This window comes from Bos indicus x Bos taurus, chromosome 19 (genome assembly GCF_003369695.1).
Source record: "Bos indicus x Bos taurus breed Angus x Brahman F1 hybrid chromosome 19, Bos_hybrid_MaternalHap_v2.0, whole genome shotgun sequence".
NCBI classification, from domain to species: domain Eukaryota; kingdom Metazoa; phylum Chordata; class Mammalia; order Artiodactyla; family Bovidae; genus Bos; species Bos indicus x Bos taurus.
Window position 1 is genome coordinate 11,702,106 of NC_040094.1, and position 12,627 is coordinate 11,714,732.

At 36.8% G+C, this 12,627-nt stretch overlaps 1 protein-coding gene across 4 annotated transcripts in view; it reads left to right on the forward strand.

The window, feature by feature from the left end:
- CLTC (clathrin heavy chain) overlaps positions 1-12,627 on the forward strand; it is a 70,223-nt gene that overhangs the window by 56,450 nt on the left and 1,146 nt on the right. Inside the window, exons 29-33 of one of the 4 annotated variants that reach the window (XM_027517989.1) lie at positions 254-424; positions 787-1,008; positions 2,253-2,273; positions 5,906-5,981; positions 8,066-9,106. In XM_027517989.1, coding sequence (XP_027373790.1) covers positions 254-424; positions 787-1,008; positions 2,253-2,273; positions 5,906-5,981; positions 8,066-8,190 — 615 coding nt within the window. In that variant the 3' untranslated portion in view covers positions 8,191-9,106. Of the gene's footprint in view, positions 1-253; positions 425-786; positions 1,009-2,252; positions 2,274-5,905; positions 5,982-8,065; positions 9,107-12,627 lie in introns of those variants that run through there. The other 3 variants (XM_027517990.1, XM_027517991.1, XM_027517992.1) reach the window with 3 other exon arrangements.

A 12,627-nucleotide genomic window follows, 5' to 3' on the forward strand; every position in this document is an offset into this window, starting at 1 on the left:
AGACTGAGGAATGTTGATACTTGTTCATAGTACAACTTTATTGTTTGATTCTTGAATCTAGGCTGTCTTAATTACAATAATGGCTCATTGATCAAGTCGTATTAAACATATTTATCATGCAAGATACTGATCACATTACATGCAGTCAGTCATATACAGTAATGGCTCATTGATCAAGAATGATGGAACATAAAATTTAAACTAAAATGAAATACTGGTTTGGCATTTCAATGGCTTTGTTTTATTTTTTAAGGCTCTGAGAACATCGATAGATGCTTATGACAACTTTGACAATATCTCACTTGCTCAGCGTTTGGAAAAGCATGAACTCATTGAGTTCAGAAGAATTGCTGCTTACCTCTTCAAAGGCAATAATCGCTGGAAACAGAGTGTAGAGCTGTGCAAGAAAGATAGCCTGTACAAGGTGAAGAAAGATGGTGGGGTGGGGCTATTAAGCCAAATACTAGATGATCTGTGTGAGTCCTAAGAGGGCATATTAGAAGTGATTATGGTCTATAAAGGTATTAGTTTTTGCAAATATGGGAATTGCCTTTAAGCTCCCAGTTGAGGAGATGATAATTATGTCACTTCTTAATGTTGGAGGCTGTCATATGCTTATGTCAGACCTCTCTGTTAAAAAGAGAATGCATTCCTTTGTCTTTTCCTTTTCTTTCAGGAAATCCTTAATTTAAATGATAAAACTGGGAGTTTTTTTTCCCCTCATGTTATTTACCAGTTCATCATATTTGAATTTAATGTTTGACTTTCTTCCTTTGCTTTCAATAGGATGCAATGCAGTATGCCTCTGAATCTAAAGATACTGAATTGGCTGAAGAGCTCTTACAGTGGTTTTTGCAGGAAGAAAAAAGAGAGTGCTTTGGAGCATGTCTCTTTACTTGTTATGATCTTTTAAGGCCAGATGTTGTCCTGGAAACTGCATGGAGGCACAATATTATGGATTTTGCCATGCCCTACTTCATCCAAGTCATGAAGGAATACTTGACAAAGGTAATGGCACCTCTGAGAACTAATTATCTTGAGGATATGTAAAATTCCATGTATAGACTTTCTGTTTGCAAAGGTTTTCTCTAGTGTAATTAATTTAGTTGATCATAAAATATTCCTATTCTCCAGTACTTTTTAATACCTGACAAATGACATTAATGGAAAGGTAACTCAGACATATCTTGGCAGAATGTTTACACTCAGAATACCACAGAATGTATTTCTGAAGGGCAGATAGTATTATGTCCATATTGTATGGGTTTTTTTTTTTTTTTTAACGTTTGATAGAAACATTTTTTGTCAAAATAATGTCTTCCTCAAATCAATTCTTGTAACTCAGATGACCATTACTTAGTAGTGTAGATTCCCTTCTCTTTGGTTGGTTCTTGACTTTAATACGTATGCCTGTTTCCCATGGGAAAGTTACATCTGTATTCTTAATGTCCTGTTAATCTTCTCAATATTTTGATAGTTTAACCCCTTATTAAAAAATATTACAGAAGGTTAACAATTAATGACACATTTCTTAAAAGTGCATTAAACAAGCTCGGGGTATAATCATCTTATAAAATTAACTTATTCTTCTTAGTATCTGTTTTTGATGTTAGGATGTTTTTACCCTGTCCTGCTGTGGAACATTTTAAAATGGTCCTAAAGGATCCATTTTGTCAAAGCAAAACATGCTTATTAAAGTCAGTTTCGCATCTGATCTTTCAGCATGTCTGAGTTAAGGCGGGTGTCAGGGTGGGAGGTCCACTACTAACAACCCCCAGTGTAACAGTATCCTTGGGCTATCATGTCATTAGATATCATTGTGTTAAGTTACAGTTTTTTTGAGAATTAACATTTTTCTGTGTAGAAACTGCTTAAATCCAGTGTAAGAAGAAAAAGAAAGTTGCCTTATCTTAGCCACAGATGAGAATAGCTTCTTTTCTTATGCATAATGCCAACTTGTGAGACCTGGCTCTAAGCTGCTGTTAACTGAAGTGCTGTAAATTTTACTAGCGATTAAGCTGCTTTCTTTCACACTTGACTCTAGCATAAATTCTTCTGCAATAAGCTCTGAAGTTAAAAAAAAAAAAAAATTCTGAGTTTTGCTTCCAGTATGCCCTTTATTTTCACTTCTCTCATACCTTTTTTAGTGGTTAGATGTTTCTCCCCTAAACCTTTGTTGCTGATTCTACCTTTTTATGCTCAATATGGAATTTGATTTTTTTCTAAGCTGCACCTTCTGAATTCCTTTGCAGGTTGATGCAATAAAGGAAAAGGTGAAAGTTGATTCTTTTCCATCTTTAAGTCTGGAGGACTAAGTCTAAGGAATTTGCATGATTTTTTTTCCTTCCTTTTCTACACTGCTGCTTCTGCTTTTTCCCCCCAGTAAATTTTCACTAAAGCCTCTGCAAGTCCCTTAAAATATAACTATAATAGAGCTCTAGGACATTAGTAGATGTTTGCTACTAATCGGCTAATAGGCTTTAGGAAGGGCAGGAGGCTAATCAGTAGTTGGTTCACAGTCTCTCTTAAATATATTATTAAAAACTGAGCATGTTGAGTTTCCATATTAATTCCAAAGTTTCAGGAGATTTCTCTTCCCTGTCAGGGTATCTGGACCATAATAGGATTTTCTCAATACTTAAAGTAAATTTAAACAGCCTCTGGTATTATTTTGTGAGTGTGCCTGACAGTTGTTGAATTTAAATATGTATATATATGCCCTAAAAGGCTTTTGGGGGTTTTTTGTTTTTGGTTTTTTTTTTTTTTTTTTTTTGGGTATTGAAGGACTGTGATCCAGTTTCTGATCTCTTGATTCTTACTAATTTTTTGCTGAAAGTAGATACAAGAGATACTAGCTGCTTCCGAAGAGACTTTCCTCATGTTTCTCCAGGTGTCCAGTTCTTATGGTGCTAGTTCATTTTCAAGAGGAATCAAAACTTTTAAAATCATCAGATTAGCTTGCTATAATTGTTGCTAAGCAACATGGATTATTTCTGTAAAATATGGAACCATATTAACTTCTGCTTTCTATAATAAGGTACATCTCTGAAAGCTACAAATTTGCTGTTACTCATCCCTTTGGCTTGTCCAAAGTCAAATTTAGGCACCTTTTGGTTGCTCCTTCCTTCATTGGCTTGTCTCTATCCTGGTATAAATGAAACAAACTTATAAACTTGTGTCTGGTATCAAATTCTGGTGAGAAAAGGGTGGGAAGATAAAGGACAGTTAAAACAATTTAAAATAATTGGAGGAGGGGACAGTGCCTTGGAATTACGTTGAACCAAACCAGAGTCACCATTGGAACTTAGGGCAAACCTGAGTAAAATGCATTGTGTGTGAGGCCCTTCAGCAGCTAGTAAGCAAGGCAGTTAGAAAGCGTGTGTGTGAAAAATAGGTAATTGAACTGCAGTGTTATGCGTTGTTTTAAATCAAGCATGTACAACAGTCATTGCAATTACATCATACTACTTTCAAAACTCTTAAAGCATTGCTGTGGGCTGTGTGTGTTTCTTGAGAGCCTGTATAGCAACAGTCATCTTCAGATCTCACTTCTTGCTTCAGTACTTTTGCCTTTTTTTCATGCACACATACACCAAAATAACTGACTGCATGTTAACTTTTCCTCTGCAGCATATTGCAGTCTTTGTGGAAAAGCCTTTTACATTGTCGTGAATTTTCAATAGTACAGATGGAATTGAACTCAGTGACATGTTTACCTGTAATTTTTCTTTTTTAATCCAAGGATCAGAAACTTTTGTTACAGCTCTTTTAACAAAAGCTTGTGTTCATAAAAGCCTTTTCTGCTTTTCTGTTTGGAGGAGTCCAAATTGGGTCATTGGAAACAATAATTGGATATTGCTGAGCCAGAGGCTGTCCCATTAAATAGAAAAATCAATTTTTGCTGAACACGATGCTCCTCCTTCACAGTTGTTACTTTTTGTTTTGTCTCTATGCCCAACCTGCCTATGTCTGTGCCTGGGCATTGTGACATTGCTAGCTCTTCTAAATCTTTAACATACTTCTGTCTTCAACATCCGACTCAGACATTAACTTTTAAACACATATTCACTTTAGAATCTTTTCCTTGAAAGTCTGGCAATGTATTATGCAGTGGGTTTTTTTGTTGTTTGATTTTTCTTCTTAGAAGTTATTAATGTACACTCATCCATGTACTTTTTTTAAATAACTTCTTTAGCTCACTCTTGGATACTTAGCAAAACCCCATCTGACTGTCCTTGGTGGCACAGATTGTACTTTAAATTAGAGAGCTGTAGTGATTTTTAAGTTTGGGTGCCAAACAGTGAGTGTTTCTTGTGGTACTTATACTCCATAGTAGTCTTTAATTTGATAGTGGAGTAATTTTAACACATGAGCCCTTAGGTTATAAAATTTAAAAAATGAAATACAGAAGCAAACTAATAACCCATCTTCCTAGGGTAGAAAAACCACATTTTATCTGAAGGTGTCTAGAGTCTGACTCATAGCACTTTTCTCACATTTTGCTCCCTGACAAATTAGGGTGGATTAGACCCACATTTAAGATACTCACTATAAAACAATTAAAATACATGTAAAATACTGTCCTAACCTTAATGGCCTGTGTAGGATTGAAACACTGTTTTTTAAATAGTTGCAAATAGAAACTAGGTGCTGCTTTAACCTTTCTGGGACCAAGTCTTTAAAGCCTTTTCACTGAAGTCCTGCATGTCTTTTTTTGTGAGTGATTTTTCACTATTTGCCTTTTTGAAGGACATGCCGTGAACACTCATAAAAAAGTTCTATCCTGCACTCTGCCTCCCCATCTCAGCACCCTTAGGACTTTGAAACCCTCTAGTAATAATTGAGATTTGAAATTTAGTTTTACATCAAGTGTAATGATATACCAATGACAAGACTATATAGTCTAAAAGACAGATACATCACAGTTTAAAGGCAAATGGAAGTGGTATGGTGATTTCCTAGTCTGTGTCCTGCTGCCACCCTCCCTAATCCTTCACAGAATTCCAGATTCAAACTGTGCTAATGCTAGAAGGAGCTTTGTAGATTTTCTCATTCAGCTGACTCACTATATAGACAAGGAAATTTGAGGGTCAGTGCAGTGGTTTGCCAAGGTCATGCAACTAGTTAGGGAAGGATCTATGCATTCCAGCTCTTTTCTTTCACTAATATGTTTGGACTCCTCTAGAGTATTATTTCTGTCTGATACTATCCACTTTAATTTAGAATAGCTAGTATATAACAGTCATTTATTTCTTGGGCTTAATTAAAAGGTAAACATTTCTTCAAGAAGTTGGGGAAAAATCAGGCATTCCTTGGTTACTTAGAAAACAGAGCATTAACACATGCAGCCTGTCTTTATATAAAAAAGATGAAATATGGAGCCACTTGAATCTTAAACTTCAGCCGGCACATAATCAATATTGACAGAAGTTGTGCACAGTGGGCAAAAAAGATAGTTGGTTCTGCAGACATACTTACCTCGTCACAAGACTTACTTCACTTTTTTGAATACCATTTCCTTTGGGGAAGGAAGTCTTGTCCAGTCATGAGTTCATCATTGTTATCTTTAGTAGGGCTAAAACTTCATCAAAGAAAGTGGTTCCTCTGGTTATCTCCCTCCCTCAGGCTGGCTGCATCCTAGCATGCCCAGTTTTAGCCTGGCGTGAGCTTTTATGGCATTTATAAATCCCTCCTTCCTGAGGGTTTATAATGACAGTGCTAAAAATCACCTTGACTGAAGTATGAACATTGCCATTGAATTTGAAGGGGCCTGAGAATGTTCTTTCTACTCTAGTCTGTTTTATTTTGACAAAATTTAACATACTAAGGCTTTTCCACTTTCTGCCATAAATCTAGGTTTATAATAGTTTTGAGGTTCTAATTACCATTACCTGTTTTTCTCTAGGTGGATAAATTAGATGCTTCAGAATCACTGAGAAAAGAGGAAGAACAAGCTACGGAGACACAACCTATTGTTTATGGTAATCTCTTTCTCTGCGTAACCTCAGAAATATAGTAGACAAACAGTTCATTCTAAAGTGCAAAAGGCTCAGTAAGTTAAGGAATAAGTCTCTACTGTCATTTTTTTCTGAAAACAGCCTTAGAGCAGGCATTGACCTTATTCACTAAGATAATTTTAAACGCAAAGATAATCTCAGAAAACAGTTTCTTGAGATCAGAACGTGATTGATCTATGGCCTGATCATGAATTATTGCCTATTCATGAGTTACTGACAAAGAATTATTGGTGAACTCAGTTTTCAAAACTGGAGAAGGTGAGAGATCATGCCATAGTCATCTTAAGTATGCTTTATAGTAGTACATCTCTTTAAATTCTGACTGAGACAGATAACTGAATAAATAGTTTCCATTTGAAGATTTTCCAGAGAGGATCTTCAGACTGAATATTTAAGGCAATTTAATGTTTTCTTACTTGGTGCCTTTCTGAAATCCTTCCCCTTTCCGTTTCTCTCTCGGAGAACAGTGATTTGAGTAGTGAATTTGAAGTGTGTAGGTTATAGCTCTTGAACCAGGTGGTGTTGGGAGGAAGGTATACAGTTACAACTATTGTATCTCAACCTGTTAAAGGAAATGATAGTAAACAAATCTATTGTGGCATTATCTCCATTTTTTACTTTACATGAAAAGGACTTTGGGAATTTAGATGACAGGGTAGTTTTTATAAAGTTGGAAAACATAAAGTAGATTCTCAGAGATGGGAATAAGATGCTTGACATATCTGTGACAAGAAACAAGGTAGAAACAGGGTGGGTGTAATAATTGGGGGAAGCTACTGAATGGCTTCTCTTCAGGGTGTTCAGATGGATAGTCCTTGTAAGCAGTTGACAGTGGGGTTGAGCCAAAGACAGCTGTTGACAATGCCACCTTCTCACCATTCCACCCCCCGTACCACACCCCCACATACCCGCACACACCCCAGTCCTGGCCAGCTGGCTATGGAGAAGCATGATGTTAGAAAGAACTACTCTGGCACTTTGTCAGGCAACCTCCTCCTGCCCCCATTGCCTTGAAGTTCTCTGCTCTTTATTAGAGATTTGCACACTCACGGGGTTTTTCTTTATTGTTCTTGTTTTCTCGTGATTCCATTGTGATACGAAGAAACTGAGAAGCTTAATGAAAAAACAACATGCTTATGTTATTTAGAAAAAAAAAGTGGGGTTGAAATTTCAAGGTAGATGTCAATATCAAAGCTAGAAGTGGTTTTTTAACAAACTGCTGGTTCCTAGAGTTCATTCACTGAAGACAGTTTGGATTTTTATTCACCAAAGGAGAGACATTAGGTCACTTGTGGGAGAAATACTACTCTGGATTTACATTAGAGACAGATTAAGAGTACTTCTTTTGCAGGAGGTAGGGAGAGGTGTTAGGTATGTTCTTCTATTTAGCCCGTTTCTCCACAGGTTGGTTCCTCTGTACAGTAACTATTTAAACTTCATGAGAGTGTTAGCTTAGTATTTGAAAGAGGTTGTATCCTCTAATGTATTTCACACCTAATGCATATTTGAATATATCTTAACTTTTTCATTTTGGTACTGGATACTTGGTTTTGTTACCATTTAGAGACATCTAAATCAAGAATTTAAATCTTAACTTTAAAAGTTCAGTTGTGTTAAAAATGTATCTTAAAAAATTGTTTTCCTGTGCTAATTATATTGTCACCAGATAAAATGTGCAAACACCATGTGGTGGTGATAGGCTTATTGCTGAACGTCTTGCCTAAGCATGTCGAGCATGCATGTGCGTATTGCTTTAAATGACATGTGAAGTAACATCATTACTTTTACAGTTCTGGCCCTTGGCCCTGCATGGTTTTTGTTGGCTTTTTAGGCAGAACCCTTCCTAGGGTGACTGCCATGCTGAAATTGAGACAGTCAGTCAGAAGTGTCCCGTCCCTCCCCCTCCCCCCCCCGCCCCACCCACCCAAATTCATTCCAAGTTGTGGTTACACTGCTGCAGTCAGGTCGGGGGTGTGGTCATCCTGCGGTGCTAACAGTCTCTCCCGCCTCCTCGCCCCTGCCCTGCCCCTTTCTGCTCTCTTCTGTAGGTCAGCCCCAGCTGATGCTGACAGCAGGACCCAGCGTTGCAGTCCCTCCCCAGGCGCCGTTTGGCTATGGTTACACTGCACCAGCCTACGGGCAGCCTCAGCCTGGCTTTGGGTACAGCATGTGAGATGGAAAGCTGATCCTGTAGTCGCCTATTTTCGTACCGAAACATCGTCTCTACTCGCTTCTCAGTTTATAACAGGGGAAAACAGACACATGTTCTTGTAACCTTTATTTCATGAAGGACTACTTTTTGTTTCTAACTATAAACTCGGATCACCTATGTTTAAAGCTTATTTCACATTCCGCATCATTTTAGAATTTATTTTCAAAGGGGAATAGTTTCAATGTTTTATTCACTTGGGCTTTTCTTCTTCCCCCCTCATTCTTTCAAGAACTGCTTAATACTCAATCTATTGTGAAGAACCTGATTTGCACTCTGTAGTGTTTAAAGGAAAAAAAAAAAAACTCTAATATTGAATCTCTTAAATTTAGTGTATGTAAACAGCTTACAGTATGTATTGTCTAAATGCATTTAAATCTCTTTTATTCAAAGAAAAGCTAAAGCAAAAATACTGGTATATGACCATGCAAGACTGTCAATGCCAACAAAGACAACACTAATGAGCATATCCTCCGTGGGATCGCAGTGCTCTCCAAATTGTTTAAAAAATGCATTACAGACAACTTGCCTGACTTTTAAATGAGCATAAAAGGCCCTCTAACCTATGCAGGTTTCCTCATTATGCATATAGAAAATGCTAGTGTTTTTGCTCACTTCATATGTAACAGGTGCCCTTACGTTGTGCTGTATCCTGTGCTTTTTCTGTGGGACCATTCCATTCAGGAACAAAGAGCACCATGATTCCAATCTGTGTGTATTTACTAACCCTTCCCTGAGGTTTGTGTATGTTGGATATTGTGGTGTTTTAGATCACTGAGTGTACAGAAGAAAGAATTCAAACAAATATTGCTGTTCTTCAGTTTTGTGGAATTTGAAATTACTCAAATTTAAAATAAATTACTGGACTGTGGAAATAACATGGAGAATGGCAGTTTTACTTAAATCTCTCTTAAACCACAAGAACCATTTCATACTGGATACTAAGGTAGTATAGGGAGAAGGGGGGTAAGGGCTGGGACATTTGGAAGCACTGTATCACACTGTGTGCACTCCAGTCGTTCGTGAGGTCCATGCAGAGGCCAGAACAACCCATCAGGGCTGACGTGGGCTACCTCCATCATTTCAGGCAGCACTTCAGCTGTTGATCTGAGCATTTCATTCAGATGAAGAGATCATGGATGTTATATTAACTTGAAATAAGAATGTATAAGCACATAGTCAACATGCTGTTCTTCACCATGAAATATAAAGGCCTTCAAATTATATTTTAAGTTGTTTTTTTTAAATCATTGTTTGAATTCAAGTTTTTTTTGCATATGACTGAGAATGTTACTCTAAGTTCATTTCACAGTTAATTCTCAGTAGAGCTAGAGAGCCCCCACCTAGCTTTGTATTGCTCTAAAGTTGAGTCATTGACCATAAACACCACAGAAGTGCTTTTTTAAAGCTTAGAACTGCTGTCTTCCTCCCCCCACCACCTATATTCCTATAGGAAATTACAGTATTAGTTGGAAAAATCCCTTTTTGTTTTTTGTTTTGTCTTAGGGACCATCTTGCTGCTCAGGTCCTGGGAATACTGGTATTTCTCCTGGGTCTCTGCCCTCTTTCTTCATGTTTATCAAGAGGGAGAATAGTAATGGTCCCTAGGAGCTCCTTCTCAGAATCAAGATTTGTTTTCCTAGACATACTTTGAATCAACTGGTTTTTATCAACAGAATGATTTTTCTCTTTTCCCTGCCCTAATAGAAACAAGTTAAAATTTTTCAGTAAAGCTTTTCTTAGAGCATAGTTAAGAATTTTTTTTTTAACTTAATTTTAATCTGGTGCTATGTCTGTGATACCGAGTTGCCACTTAAACCATCCATAATAATGGGCTATAGTAGAAAGAGAAACTGCAGCAGTGTATTACTTAGGCTTAAACTGAGAGCAAGCTGAACTTCTGAGCTTGTCCCTCATGTGTATGTTAACACCATGAGTACTTTTCAGGGTTATTTGGAGACATGTTTAAATCACAAAACAGGTAGCTCAATACTGGGCAGTAGTATTGAGTGCTGTACAAGGAGAGACAGAATGAGTTAGTAATAAAGTATAAGGGATTTCAGTAACTTTCCTCTGAATAGGATGATGGTCAATGGTCTGACAGAAGGAACTAAAAATAAGAGTTGTTGTCACTCTAAAAGTAATTAAAACAGAAGGGAAGAATGGGAAAGAGGTTAATAGGAAACTTTCGAGGTAAATATGTTTTCAGTGATCCTCCTCCTTAGTATCCAAATGTAGACATTATATCCCCCCCCCCCCCAAAAAAAAGTGCTAATTGTTGGCAATCATTTCAACAGACATTGGTACGATAGCAAGAGGTTGGTCTCCATGTAAGGCTGCTTTAAATTAATGTAAGTTGATTTAGTCATGCAGATATCTCACTGTAGTGGTTCTCAAACTTAGGATCTGTCTATACTCAAAATCATGCAAGTTTTTTTTTTTGAAGATGTAAAGCTATTTTTATTCATAGATGACTTAATCTTGTATGAATAAAATCCTAAGCAATGTTTTTATAAAAATAACTCTTTAAAAAGCTTGTTTAGAAAGGTCTCAAAATTAAAAGAGCAATAAAAGCAGTATGAAATTTTGCAAAACAAGAATTCAAGAAAATTAGTGATAAATTTAACAAAATGTAACTACAAAATCGTGCTGAAAGAAACTGAAAATTAAAACAAATGGAGAGAGAAAATACATTCATGATTTAGAACTTGTAAGATGCCAGTTTTCACCAAAAATACCTACAAAGTTGATGTAATTTTTGTCAGTATCATGGAAGGCTCCCCTGCCATAAATTCACATAAATATGAAAGTGAAAAAACCTAGAATAACCAGCTCGATTTTGAAAAAGAATAAAAGATTTTAAACTCCCTGATTTAAAAGTTTACTATAAAGTAACCATATTCAAATGATTGACGATCCCAAAGAGCACTAGTTTATGTGGGATTGTATCTATTCCTGCTTACTCAACTATTATTGATAGTTCAAACAACTTTTTAAAACTGTTAACCCATTTAAATGACAGTAATAAGCATTGCATGTTAATGTAAGCAATAATAACATGAGCATATTTCCCCAAAGGAAAGCAAGAATGAATGGCATTGTTGTATTTTTTCCGTCTGTAAAGTTCACCTGAGCAAAGACTCTTCCGTATTCAAAAACTTGGCTTCATACAGCTATTTAGTTAGGAAAGGAAAAGAGTATTTTTTTGGCCACAGGGCATGTGGGATCTTAGTGCTTTGACCAGGGATTGAACCTGTGTCTCCTGCACTGGAAGGCAGATTTAATCACCTTTCCAGACACTTGTGATTAGTTGAAATGTGGACTCTGAAACCATGAAAATGAATCTTTTGTAGTTTATATCTGCTGAAAATCTAGATCTGGATAAGTAGATTCTGTCAGTTGTTCTTGCAAGTAAAAATGTTTGATGACAATAGCAGCTAGTTCTGCTCAGTACTCAGCTAACACAAGTCTTTTTTTAAGATGACAGTTATACTTCAGTGTGCACCAGAAGTGTTTGATGTTACATAGAATATTAAGACAAACAAGTCAAGAGTCAAATTTAATAATTTTTTTACTGCTTCATCAAGGACATTAAACTTTTTAAATTAAATGTAGGGCAGTGAAAACTATACTGACTCCTTATACAGATAGGTGCCCGTCTTGATTTATGAAAGGTGCCAGCAGTATTACTCACGGTTGCTTTTTTATCATCACTGCAAATGTCAAAACAATGGAAAAGAATGAGTATCAGGGAAATTGTTTTGACCCTTTGCAGGTGTCTTTAGAGAACCCAGGGTTCTCTGCTTTGTGAATGAAATAAAATTATGAACCTTACAAAATAGCAAAGTACAGGCGAGCTAGAAAACATGTTTCCATAACTACCAGCGTTTGTATCCTAGTAGATATGCCACGATTAACCTCAATTACGTTGTCACCAAGGGCAGATGGTCCTGTTGGGGATGCGCTGTCTTTGAACCTGGAATCGTCAATCTCTGAGGCAAACCTCAGAAATTATCTGAAGTGGAATCATACATTTAGGACTAAGTTCTCTCCAACTCAGTTACATGCTGTTGCATCACTTTGGAAACCAGTATAAACATTCTGTTTAGAAACAGTTGCTACTGTGGCATCATTCACAGTTGCAATTTCTTCTGTGCTGTCAGACAGCAGTGTAAAAGACGACTGACCTCTAAGCCTGGCTGCAGTAGTCTTTAGTGTTCTGCCCAGATGCCACTGACCTAGACCTTGGAGTTGTGCTACATTGCTGCTTATGTTGAAGTTAACAACTAACTAATGCTAATCGTTGAAGTTAACCATGGTGAGTTGCAATCAATATGCGCCTGTTACCAAAATTCTCCCTGACATCAAAGTTCTTAGGAATATACTTAATTTAGAAATACT